This window comes from Salvelinus fontinalis, chromosome 3, assembly GCF_029448725.1.
Source record: "Salvelinus fontinalis isolate EN_2023a chromosome 3, ASM2944872v1, whole genome shotgun sequence".
NCBI classification, from domain to species: Eukaryota; Metazoa; Chordata; class Actinopteri; order Salmoniformes; family Salmonidae; genus Salvelinus; species Salvelinus fontinalis.
The window spans coordinates 2,216,240-2,228,773 of NC_074667.1; the positions used below are offsets into that span (position 1 = coordinate 2,216,240).

The window sequence follows — 12,534 nt, forward strand, 5'->3', positions numbered from 1 at the left end:
ACTTTGTCTTCATCCCCGATCCCTTTCCCCCAACCCACCCGCTTTATCTTCAGTACACTTTTTGTCATTGCATTTGATTGTGTTTGTCTTTCGTTGGTATCAATGTCATTGAAAAGGGAAGGGGCTTCGTAGTTCAACTACTTGCCAATAAATCACTGGTTGACCTTCAAACTCCGAATTGAGACAACCGAGGCAAAGACGTCAGCAGGAGGGCAACTGTGACCTTCAGAAATGTGCAATTATGTGAAAAATTAACTGATCGCTATTGCGATCAGTTATATCCACATTTTCCGGAGAGTAACAGGCATTCTCGCTCGGGGCCTCAAGATGGAGTAGTAAGCACAATTATAATGGTTCCCCTCATAATGATGCTTTTATCAGCTGTTGGATATGGGGATATTCCCATATTAGGAATTCCTGTGGGAGATTTATACCGCGAATAAGTATGATAATTGGACATGGATTGTCTATGGCTATTGAGTATTTCCATCATATTGATTCTGTTATGATGAGTTTTACATTGCAGTTGTCTCCTTAGACATTACTGACTCATGGTATTGAAATCAATTACATCACGTTGATGCATCATGAAAACACCCATGTGTGTGTAGGAATTTAAGCACAGGCATAAAGTTTGTTCTTTGTGAGCTATTGTCAGATTAAGATATATAACAGATGATATGACATGGCTATAGTTTAGGTTTTCCCTCAATTTCCAAACCACCACCAACAAATACCAACCCTGTTCTCAATTAAATTCACTATTCCATTCAATTTCTGAGGGCTCTTCCACAAAACAATGTTATGAGAATGAAACCTGAAACCAACAGCCATCTCCATTATTTCGGTTATAGCAAAGGCTAAAAATATCCAGTTCAGACTGGTAGTAGTCACGACCTAAATTATGACAGAATTCTGCACCACTGGTAGTTGACGTCAATACAGTACAGTCACTTCCTCGGTGACGTAATCGAACGGACTCGGTCGGTAGCATTGCCATCTGGTGGATGGACTCCGACTCGAGCCCCGTAACATTACGTCATTGGAAAGGAACCGATGCCAGTGTTTGGGTCTGGGTTTCAATACAAACGGATGAACAGCCGACCATTAGAACTGAAACTCGACAGCAACAACTTGAGCTACAATTAATACGCATTTAGCCTACAGTAAACTCTTAAATAACTACTCAATATTCTTCAGGCGTTTTCTGGAGACTTTTGGGGAATGTTGTGACTAAGAATGTTTCAAATTAATTGAGTGTGCTTCATTGGTAATGAGAAAATAGTTCAATAGTCAGCAAATCAGCGTAGGGGTTTTGACTTCAGTTCATTGACGTTTATGTCAATTCTACTGTATAGACTAGCCATTATCATGGTCGTCGTGCATTTTTTGTTTAATATATTTCAAAAAGACAAGGGCTCGACAATGAAGTGAATGGATATATAGCAAAAACTAACATTAGCTGATTTAAAACTGTTGCAATTATGATACTTATGAGTTGTGCGTAAATGTCTCTGTCCGTGGTGCTGAAATGTTTTTTCTTTATCGTGACTGAGAAACGCATTGCAGGATGTCCATTGTACTGATCCTATTTTATTGACAATCAAATATGTTATTCGATTCTACTGATACACACTGTATGTTCATCCAGCTATATGTTATGTTGAATATTGTTTGAAATATAGCTGGTAAGAGTGATTGTCATTTGCATCTCTGACGCAACTTTCAGGAATCAAACAGAACGTTGATAAAGTCTAAGACGTTGAACTCTCAGACAGAACCCAGTTTAGCCTTTCCTGTGGATCAATATTTTACAGAAGCCTTAACGGTCAATTAATGTTGGAGCTATAACGACGGGAACGCACACTATTTTTGGTTCATATTTGCAGGTGTGTGTGTGTGTGTGGTGCCAGCCAGGGTGTCGTGACTCCTGAAATAAGTGAGGTTGGAAAAAGTGTTGTTCTTGCATGTGGCGAGAGACAGGGACCCATTCTCAAATTCGTAAAAGCGCGTGCACAATCATAAGGAAGATGCGAGCTCTAGGGGGCTACATTCCCATTGACTGTTCCATCTCCCTGTCAGTGGCAGCAACATTAGCAGTGCCGAGGCGGTGGCAGCACTGAGAGAGAGAGAGAGGGGGGAACGCAACACACAGACTCCACCTAACTTTACCACGGTCCAACATCACCGAGCCCGTGTCCGGTGGCGCGAGGGCGTCACAGCTCAAAGCCAGTCCACCCAGAGGGTCCATCGGCTTGCTTGTGTCATCTCTTGGCGTGGAGATGGGCTGCCCGTAAAACCGGCGGTGGTGGAGGGGAGAGGCGGGCCGGCGGGGGGTGGGGGGGAGAAGCGAGAGACTAGAGAGTGAGGAGGTGGAGAGAAAAAAAGCCGAGGAGGACGAGAAACAAAAGCACAACCGTGGGTGCCTGCAACAACCATGAGCAGCCGCGGCTTGCCCTATTCACCAGAGCTGCTGCTCTACCCGTGGGCTATGTCGTGAGGTGTGGCTCGCAACGCTAAGCAGCAGGGATTCTGTCAGTCGAAACGACAGTAGCAAGCCAAGGAGGGGTGCTGCTGGTGGAAAAGATGTCGACCGCCTCGGTGGGGCCCCAGGGCGGCCCTCGCCCACCCACCGCGCCGCCGACCGTTCCCGAACTGCCGGACCTCAGCCATCTCACGGAAGAGGAGAGGAAAATAATCATGGCCGTGATGGATCGGCAGAAGGAGGAAGAGGAGAAAGAGGAAGCCGTGTTAAAGTAAGGGCTACATTTCCTTTCCCTGAACAGTGGTCGGTGGAACCCCGAACGCACCACTCGCAAACGCAACACCCCCATTCACGAGCGAGGTGTCTGTTTCCAGAAGGCAGACGCACGAGCGGCCATCCGCCACCTATTAGTTCCAGTATGTTACCAATATGCCTGTCGTTTACCATTGTAGTCACATTTCACACCCATTCAACCACCACAACCCGTTGCATCCCCTATTGTTCCCTAATACTGGGCTATAATTTCCGTATTGCCTACAGATGTTATAGCCCACGCTCACAATGTTCCCTTGCTTGCCACTATATGAATAATTCACACCAGGTTGGATACTGGGGTTCGTTTGGGGATTCGGCTATTCACGAGGGGGGGAAAAATCACAGTTTATAGGCCTGTCAATGCTTTAGCTTTGCTCAAATCCAGTATAGGCTATGCGCTCTTCTCCAAAGCCCCCATAAGGAACGTCAGGTGTAGCCTAGCCCATATGATTGAAATTCATCCTAGTGTGGACATAGCCTACAAGGTGAATAGCTAATCAAGGTGTCCTCGCCGTGACAGTCGATGGTGATGGAGGTGGTCATTGATAAGGACGTGGAAATCGGGTCAAACGAGATACAGGTGTAGCCTCGCGCGGGTGGCGGAGGAGGGGAGACGGGGTGTACCAGTGGGGGAGCACTGGATGAATCATACCACAGGACTGCGTGCCCCCCTCCCTCCCTGAATCTTTCCATCTCTTCCTCCTCTCCCGAAGTATTTTTTTGTTTTGTTGCTTTGACACCGCCGCGTACACAACCGATATCACCACCTTACCGAAGCAGCTTGATGGCTGGCAAGGCTTGGTAGCTGTCCTTAACACAACATCAACGGTGTGCAAGATATCGAACTGTTGCTGTTTATGTCACCTGTTGCTGTTTATGACACCGTCGTAGTCCAACAAGACGATGGTGACATTAAAACTCTATTGACGCTTCATTGCGAGCCTGGCACAAACCATTCGTATTTTATGCTCGACAATCGTTTTACACCGGTGTGGTGCCATTTTCCCCTCCCCTCGGCGATGAGTGAGAGGGTGCGGTTGCACTGGTTGGACATCTCACCATGTGATGTAAGGCCGGGCTTTCGAGCTATGCATGATATGGGGAATTGAAGCTCGACCAGTTATAGCCAATGTCTGGTTTTAAAACGCCTCAAACCAGTATCAATTCAACTGATATCGAATGAATCAGTTATTGGGCCTATTTTATTCGGAAAACGTGTATGCAGCGTGTAGGTGCCGTGCGCCTCTCGTGTTCAGCTCTAGTCCACTGTTGGCTTAAACATCTATTCTGTGCTCCTTCCCCCGTGAACGGATGCATAGGTTATTCTTTGGTTTTCCCACCGGTCGGTTCCCAACACAATGCAATGAGGTGAATGAAAGTCGCTTATATAATTTTGCATCAGACCATCTTAACGAGATCGTATGGTAGTAGGGAACATCCATAGTGCACTACGTAACTCATGCTGTGTTACAAATATTCACTTTGCTCATCCTCACCGAAGGCTCCATCGAGTCGAATTTCCAACAGCAATACACTATGTAAGATATCTAGCCTGTTCAAAGTGCTTTTTGACATCCTTGTTTGCTGCAATTGCATTGCACTGTTTCATTTCCTGGTTGAAGTCTGGGGGAGCCAGGGCTGGAGCTATCTCGTGCCTCAGGAGAGGAAGTGATGTATTTCATGTTCCATGAGGCTTGAGCCATCCACAGCTTCTGTAAATAATGCCCTCATCATTTAGCCAATCATTTATATGATGATCCATGCACACCCAAAGGTCATGGCCAGTTGCTGTGCTGTTGCTGTGGCTCTGTGTGCACAGTTGCACACTATTCACTTTGAATATGAGAAGCTGTCATGTGTTGGCGGCTCTCAAGGTATGTAGTGGTTCAGTGCTTCCAAGAGAAATGGTATAGAATCACAATAGCTTGTGTCCGGAATGTTTATGGCATGTGGGAGAATAGGGAATAGAGAGAGTGTGTGTGTGTGACAGAGAGAGAGAGAGAGAGAGAGAGAGAGAGAGAGAGAAAGAGAGAGAGAGAGAGAAAGAGACAGAAATAAATAATGTAAGAAAGAAAACAGAAAGAGAGTGAGAGAGAGAGAGAGAGAGAGACTGGGGCTGTATGTGAACTTTCCATGGATTCTGCAGGCATTCCCATTCTTCCTGTGCATCAGGGGCGCAACTTTGGTTTTAGAAGTGGGGGGGACCTAATTATATATATTTTTTTATCCAATCGGATAAACACTCCAAACAGCCTACCAGACTGCTCGGAGGCGTCCACACGGTCCTAAAGTACACCTTGTTTTGTATCGCATTCCAATGATAAAACTGGGGGGTGGGGGGGATGCAATTTCAGAATGTGGGGGGAGGGACATGTCCCCGTCCCCAGTGAAAGTTGCGCCCCTGCTGTGCATCATGGGATGCATTGGGGAGACACACATTACTCAGACACGCAAGGTCAGAACCATTCACACTGGGCACAGGCGTCAATTCAACGTCTATTCCATGTTGGTTCAATGTCATTTAATTGAGATGATGTGGAAACAACGTTGATGCAACCAGTGTGTGCCCAGTGGGTTGTTGCACATCATTACTAAACTCATATATTTCCATTGAGCATTTAACTTCTAATACAGTCTAGTAGTATGGCATTGTGATCAGGGTCTTTTGAATAGACAGGGCAAGCATTAAGCCTATGGACCCACGTTCTTGGCATGTGGCCATCCAACAGATGACTTTCCCTAATTCACTTCAGCTCAGTGAACGTTTCCGATGAACAATGAACAATGTAGCACATGATTATTACACGTGCAATAGATGATATCAAGCTAGTCTGTCGTGACAATGATATAACATGGCCACACAGGCCCTCCCGACTGTTCTGGGTGTTATTCATTAGACACCATTAGACACCAAACATTAGACATCATTAGACACCAAACGGAAGAAAACAGACCGAAACAGACCGAAACGGGCAGGTACCACCTCTTGTCCAATAAGAAATTGTCATTTTTGTTTCCCGTTGAAAAACGTTTTGCTACGGTGTGCACTAATGAATATGACCCAGGTGTTCTTATGGTACCTGGGAGCTAAGCAGCTGGTGATAAAGTGATAGGTTCCTGTATCTCACCACCTCCTCCTCCGTCATGGGAGAGGCCAGTGTGTCCAGGTCTGTTGCCCAGCCCAGAGGCCTCATCCTGGACTAATGATTACCCCTTAGGTCAGCCTGTGGGAACAGAGCACCTGGAGCTTCTGGTCTTAATACTGGTGCTACTGTATCTGTACCATGGGTGATTCATCTCTGTAGGTGTTGTTGCAGCAGATGCAGCAGGTGAAAAAAGATGACGTGGTCTATTGACTTTCTCTATCCTGTCCTATGTAAAAGATTTTTAAAAAGGTGTGAAATGAGCAACTTCACACTATGTTGATGTGCAAGACCATTACTGTCCTCTGAATCAGGGTGTTGGACACGTGGCTTAAGAGAGATGGTATTACTGGACACTATAGACATGGTTGAGAGTGCAGTAGGAGTGCTGAGCACCATTCGAACACGCTAATAAGCAGGACCCCCCCCAAAAATAAAAAAATAAAAAATAAATAAATAAATAAGCAGGACTGAACTGAACACTGAACTAGCATGCTCAAAGAATTTACAGCATTTAGCATTTAGCAGTTAGCTACCGCCCCAATGTGGTGAAACAACACCTGCTAACGAAACAGGAAATCTCCCCCTTAGAGCATTTGTGGTTTCCGTAAAGTAAATATAGAAACCCCTTTCAAATATTGATGAGCTAACAGAGGTTGTAGAGTTTCTTAGAGGGGTGTATGAAGCAGAGGGAGAGAGATGGAGAGAGAGAGGAAGAGCACTCATCATCGAAGATGGTGGAAAAGAGGAAGCCTAGAGTATAGTGGATGGAAGGATTTGGAGGGTTTAGGATTAGAGGGGTACCAGGGAGAGCGCGAGTGTACACACACACACACACACACACACACACACGCACGCACGCACGCACGCACGCACGCACGCACGCACGCACGCACGCACGCACGCACACACACAGTGCCAATCTCTGCTTCACATGGCTCCAGAGGGCCCCCAGAGCACAGAGTGCATCAGAAGGCCATGCAGGCACCACCCAGCCATAGGTCACTGTTAGACAGGTATACAAGGGCAAGACGTGTAGCTGAGGTTAGAATGGAGGTTGTAGGGAGGAGATGGGAATGGATGTCTGGAATATCCAGTTACTTTCCCCCTTTGTGTTGAGGCTACAATGACGTGAAGACTGTTGTGTAGGAGACAGTCACTTGCAAATACACATAAATACACATTCACATACATGTACAAGTCTCTCAAACATGCACATGCTCTGTGTACACCGTCCCACCCACCTAACACACAAACCCACTATGTGTGTATCCACAGCTGTGTCGGCTGCAGAGCTGGGAGGGCTGTGATGTGATTATTGATTGACAGACAGGGTCGGTGGTTGATGTTGACGTGGAGCGGGTGTCAGACCTGGTGGTGCACCCCGAAGGCTGCTGGGGGTTAGCTATGTCCTCCCTGGGAATATTTTGGCTTTTATCAGCTTCTGACTGGCATACAGCGACACAAACACACACACACACACGCACGCACGCACGCACGCACGCACCCACGCACGCACGCACGCACGCACGCACGCACGCACACACACACACACACACACACACACACACACACACACACACACACACACACACACACACACACACACACACACACACACACACACACAGCTTGTGCTTCTATGGGACTGAGACACCAGGTGTGTTTGTTCCAGACTGCGTACTCAGCTACTATACTAACATACATGCTGTGACACATCCTGTGACTGGTCCCTGATGTAATAATATCAAATGCTTAGATTCATCTCTGCATTTTATTATGAGTAGTAATGCTTATGATTTGTTATCGAGATACTGTATGTTCTGTAACCCCCCCTATGGTAATGACCTGAGTTCCTTCGTCAAGTCATGCAGTTGTAACTATTTGTCCATGTGTGGGATCAGCACCAGCTGAAAGGGTTGCCATGCCAACTCCTATTCCCTTTTGCCTTCTCATCTCCCCCTCTCTCTCTCTGTCCCACCTCCCTTTCCCCCCTGCTGTGTCTCAGTGTCTCTAGTGTTCCTGGCTGGTTACTCCTGCCTCCTTCTACCCCCAAAATAACCCCTTTTCACCCCCCTACCCCCTATCCCTCATCACCCCTCTTCCCATCCTCCACCCTCCTGCTGTGTCTCAATGTCCCCATGTTTCCGGCTGGTTACTCTCCTCTTCCCAGCAATTAGCGTTGTTCTGCTGTGGAGCTTCCTCTGCAGGCTGGAGGGAGGTAACTGACCATAACCACACACACACACACACACACACACACACACACACACACACACACACACACACACACACACACACACACACACACACACACACACACACACACACACACACACACACACACACACACTTACACATACACACACAGAGAGAGAGAGAGAGAGGGGGGGGGATTAATGGGGGAGAGAGAGGGTGAGGGGAGGAGAGGGGAACGAGAGAGGGGGAAAGATGGCATGGTGGGAAGGTGGAGAGAGAGAGAGAGGGAGAAGGGGGGAGGGGAGGGAGAAAGACATAGGGGAAATGGAGAGAATGAGCGTGGAGATTTCTCTGTGTGGTTTAATTCTCATGACTGGAGGGAATGGTGAGGAGGGAGGATGTGTCCTTGGTGATGAACTCTGAACTCTTCCTGACTTATGTAGGTCTCCTGTTTCTGCCTTTAACATTTCTTCTGGCACAAGAACTGTGAGTTATAGCGACAGTATCCTATTTCATAATATTTTATATTGTTGGCACCCGTGACAGCTGGTTGGTGAATTGGGGATTTTTCCATTAAACATGGGGTCACACATTAATTGGGTAGAAAAACAGCCTTACTTCTTCAGGGATACATGCCCAGGAAGTCATGTGAAGCCATGTTCTAAACACTTATATGGCCAGACACTTTACACCGTCACAACAGGTCCCCAAATCGTTCCCATGAGGGGAAATAAATACCCTCTGTCTCTAGACATGAAAGTATTCCCTCTCTTCTGATATCTCACAGTTCAAATAAACACAAACTGCTATTTTTTCTTAATCAGAGAGCTGAAGGTTTCAAGGTTTCCGGGAGAAAAATGTTAATGTTGAATTATGGAAGCTCTGGAAATAGCTCACACTTGGAAGCGGCCTCCTGAAATATTTAAATATACAGTTTGCTTGCTCTAGCTATGCTGTTGATGTCCCACATCTTTAACCTGTTTCAGTTTCCCCTCCGTTGTTGAATTTCTCCTAAATAGAAGTGTATATTTATTGGGCATGGCTTTGTTTTGTCTGTCTGTGTGTGTGTGTGTGTGTGTGTTTGTATGTGTGTGTGTGTGAGTACTTGCATGCGTCCATCAGTGGTTGTGCGTGTGTGTGTCTGTGTGTGTGTGTGTGTGTGTGTGTATGTGTGTGTGTATGTGTGTGTGTGTGTGTATGTGTGTGTGTAACTTGTCAATGCCTCAACGCTTATTATGAGAAGATCAAAACTACCTTGATGTGGTGTTCTGTCTACCTGATGCATTTCTGAGCTGTTTGAACAGGGCCCCAGTCGTCTTCATAGAAAGTTCCATTCTTGAAGACTGGGGCCCTGTTCAAATAGTCAGAAACTTTTATTATACACACCAGCATCTGGCAAAAAACGGTGCATCTCCCTGCTAACACACACAAACACACGCACGCGCACACTATGGTTGATGTGTCTGTATTTAGTGGATGTTGGCTCTCACACAATCTTTTCTTTGAATTAGAATAACTCAGAGGCACTTGGGTGTAACTGAAACACCTGGAGGAACGATCATGTGTGGAAGGAGAGAGATCATGTGTGAGTGAGAGAGAGTTGCGTCAGTGTGTGTGTATGTGAGTTGTGTTAATGTGTGTGTTTGTGTCAGTGTGTGTGTGTGTGTGTGTGTGTGTGTGTGTGTGTGTGTGTGTGTGTGTGTGTGTGTGCACGTGCACGACTGTCTTCTCAGTGGGGTGTAATTTCTCTATGCGGCAAGCAGCTCAGGTGGAACTCAGCTGCATGTCAAGGAATAGCTGCCCATTCTGTTCATTTTGTCTTGCAACATTTTGTTTCCACAGCAATTTTGGCACTGCCAGGGTCATAATCCCAGTGGTGTGTGTGTGTGTGTATGTATCAGGATCATATAGAGTTCAAGGTATGTATTTATTTGTGTACTCTATGTACGTTATTAGGGTCATTAGTAGTTCAGTGTGTGTTCCCTCTATCTCTGGTGGGAACAGGCCTCCTGCCTTTGTCTGTGTGGTAACACCTGGTCTCCACTGCATCCTGGTTAATCATTTTCTGTTCCTCGTACTCAACTCCTCCTGATATTTGAATAGAGTTTATATGTGTTGTTGAGATACAGTTTAGCAGTGGCCAGTTTATTAGGTACACCCGTCTTGTACCGGGTTGGACCTCCCCCCTTTGTCTCCAGAACTGCCTGAATTCTCTGGGGCATGGAAACGTTGCTCAATTGGTATCAAGGGACCTAACGTGTGCCAAGAAAACATTACCCACACCATTACAACACCAACACCAGCCTGTACCGTTGACACCAGGCAGGATGGGGCCATGGACTCATGCTACTTACGGCAAATCCTGACTCTGCCATCAGCATTACACAAGAGAAACTGGGATTCGTTGGACCAGTCAATGTTTTTCCACTCCTCAATAGTCAAGTGTTGGAGATCGCGTATCCACTGGAGCTGCTTCTTCTTCTTGCCTCTGGTGTCAAAGGTTTCATGTTCGAATCCAGCACTAGACAATTGTCCCCAACTTTTACCTTAACCATTCCGAGTTAATGCCTAACCTTAAGACTTCAAAGGTTATGCCTAAATTTAACCCTTTAAAAATTCTTAGTTAATGCCTAAACTTAAAGGGGAACTTCACCCTGGGGGAATCTGGGCTTGTTTTCATCATGTCTGAGGCATTTCTAGGTCAGTGTGATGTGTTTCACATATAATTGCCCAGGAGGAAGGCAGGTCAGGGCTTCGCGCGCTGAATGATACACCCTATGACGGCTTCAAGTGTGTTGATGATGGGGCGTGAGATCTAAAAGTAATGTAGTCCCGCTTTGTGGCATTTCGCAACGGCTCTATGTTATACTGATCGCACTATAGGTTTCTGTAGGTGTAGATATGATTCTCTTTGTTCGAAAGAGTCATTGGGCATTTTTCAGCGATGTTCCTGTTGGCGGATTCATTGCTAAATACACAAGCAGAGAACAACATTTCAGTCTCTGAAAAACGACAACTTGTGTTGGGCGGTGCTTCATGCTCTGGCCCCGATTCTCCACAAAGGCTGGCTTTTTGAAAAGGAGGCGGGCACTACCGTAACAACAATCCTTTGGGCAAAACCGAAAGAGCTGACCAGACACAATGGCTTCAAGTGATTCCTCTCATCAACAGGAATTCGACGATGGAGCATCTATTAGCTTAATGGTGACATTCAACCATACATGTTTCAACTGGAATATAGCAAAGAGGATTCGAAACAAAGAGTTGCATTTAGCTAACATTAGAAGCTTAGCTCCCAAGTGGCACAGCGGTCTAAGGCACTGCATCTCAGTGCTAGAGGCGTCACTACAGACCCTTGTTTGATTACAGGCTGTATCATAACCGGCTATGATTGGTAGTCCCATAGGGCGGCGCACAATTGGCCCAGCGTCGTCCGGGTTAGGGGTTGGCTGGGGTAGGCCGTCATTATATATAATAATTTGTTCTTAACTGACTTGCCTAGTTAGATAAAAGTTAAATAAAAATATAAAGCTACAGCCGATGCCAGCTAACTTGTTATGCAACACAGCTCGCATTTGTAACTTTTTAGCAAACATGTAACATCAGCAACTGAAAACTATTTTACTAGCTAGCTATTCTGGTGGTTAATTTCGGTATTATCAAATGAGGAGAGACAAAATTTTCGTACAAGTCAGAGTTATACTTAAACTAAATCTTTATTCACTTATTAATAAGGAGAGCAGGTCACACCACACCCACACAAGTGAATGATGTGAGTGCTCTACAATAACAATGGCTGGTCGACGAACCACACTTAGATGATTCGCTAAGAGCCCCGACACAAAGGATACAAACACCTTTAATAGCAAAGATACACCACCTTAGTCTACATGACAAACAACAGATGTGTGGAATTGGTCACAAGGTTAGGATTTGTATGAAAGATACTAATAATTCACAGCAGACAGTATCTGCTGTAAAGACCAGGGTCTGGCTCCCAACACAAGCTTCATCTCATAATTATCCATACCCGAGCCATCTCTTCCTGGTACCTTCCAGTCATACCCGAGCCATCTCTTCCTGGTACCTTCCAGTCATACCCAAGCCATCTCTTCCTGGTACTTTCCAGTCATACCGGAACCATCTCTTCCTGGTACCTTCCAGTCATACCCGAGCCATCTCTTCCTGGTACCTTCCAGTCATACCCGAGCCATCTCTTCCTGGTACCTTCCAGTCATACCCGAGCCATCTCTTCCTGGTACCTTCCAGTCATACCCGAGCCATCTCTTCCTGGTACTTTCCAGTCATACCCAAACCATCTCTTCCTGGTACCTTCCAGTCATACCCGAGCCATCTCTTCCTGGTACCTTCCAGTCATACCCGAGCCATCTC

The 12,534-nt window shown here is 46.2% G+C and overlaps 1 protein-coding gene across 13 annotated transcripts in view; it reads left to right on the top strand.

Annotated features, from left to right (window-relative positions):
* Positions 1-1,970: 1,970 nt before the first annotated feature.
* LOC129835956 (regulating synaptic membrane exocytosis protein 1-like) overlaps positions 1,971-12,534 on the top strand; it is a 117,444-nt gene continuing 106,880 nt past the window's right edge. For 5 of the 13 annotated variants that reach the window (XM_055901706.1, XM_055901693.1, XM_055901687.1 and 2 more), the window contains exon 1: positions 2,325-2,756. In XM_055901706.1, the coding sequence (XP_055757681.1) occupies positions 2,587-2,756 (170 nt within the window). In that variant the 5' untranslated portion in view covers positions 2,325-2,586. Of the gene's footprint in view, positions 2,757-12,534 lie in introns of all 13 variants that reach the window. The other 8 variants (XM_055901653.1, XM_055901701.1, XM_055901671.1 and 5 more) reach the window with 3 other exon arrangements.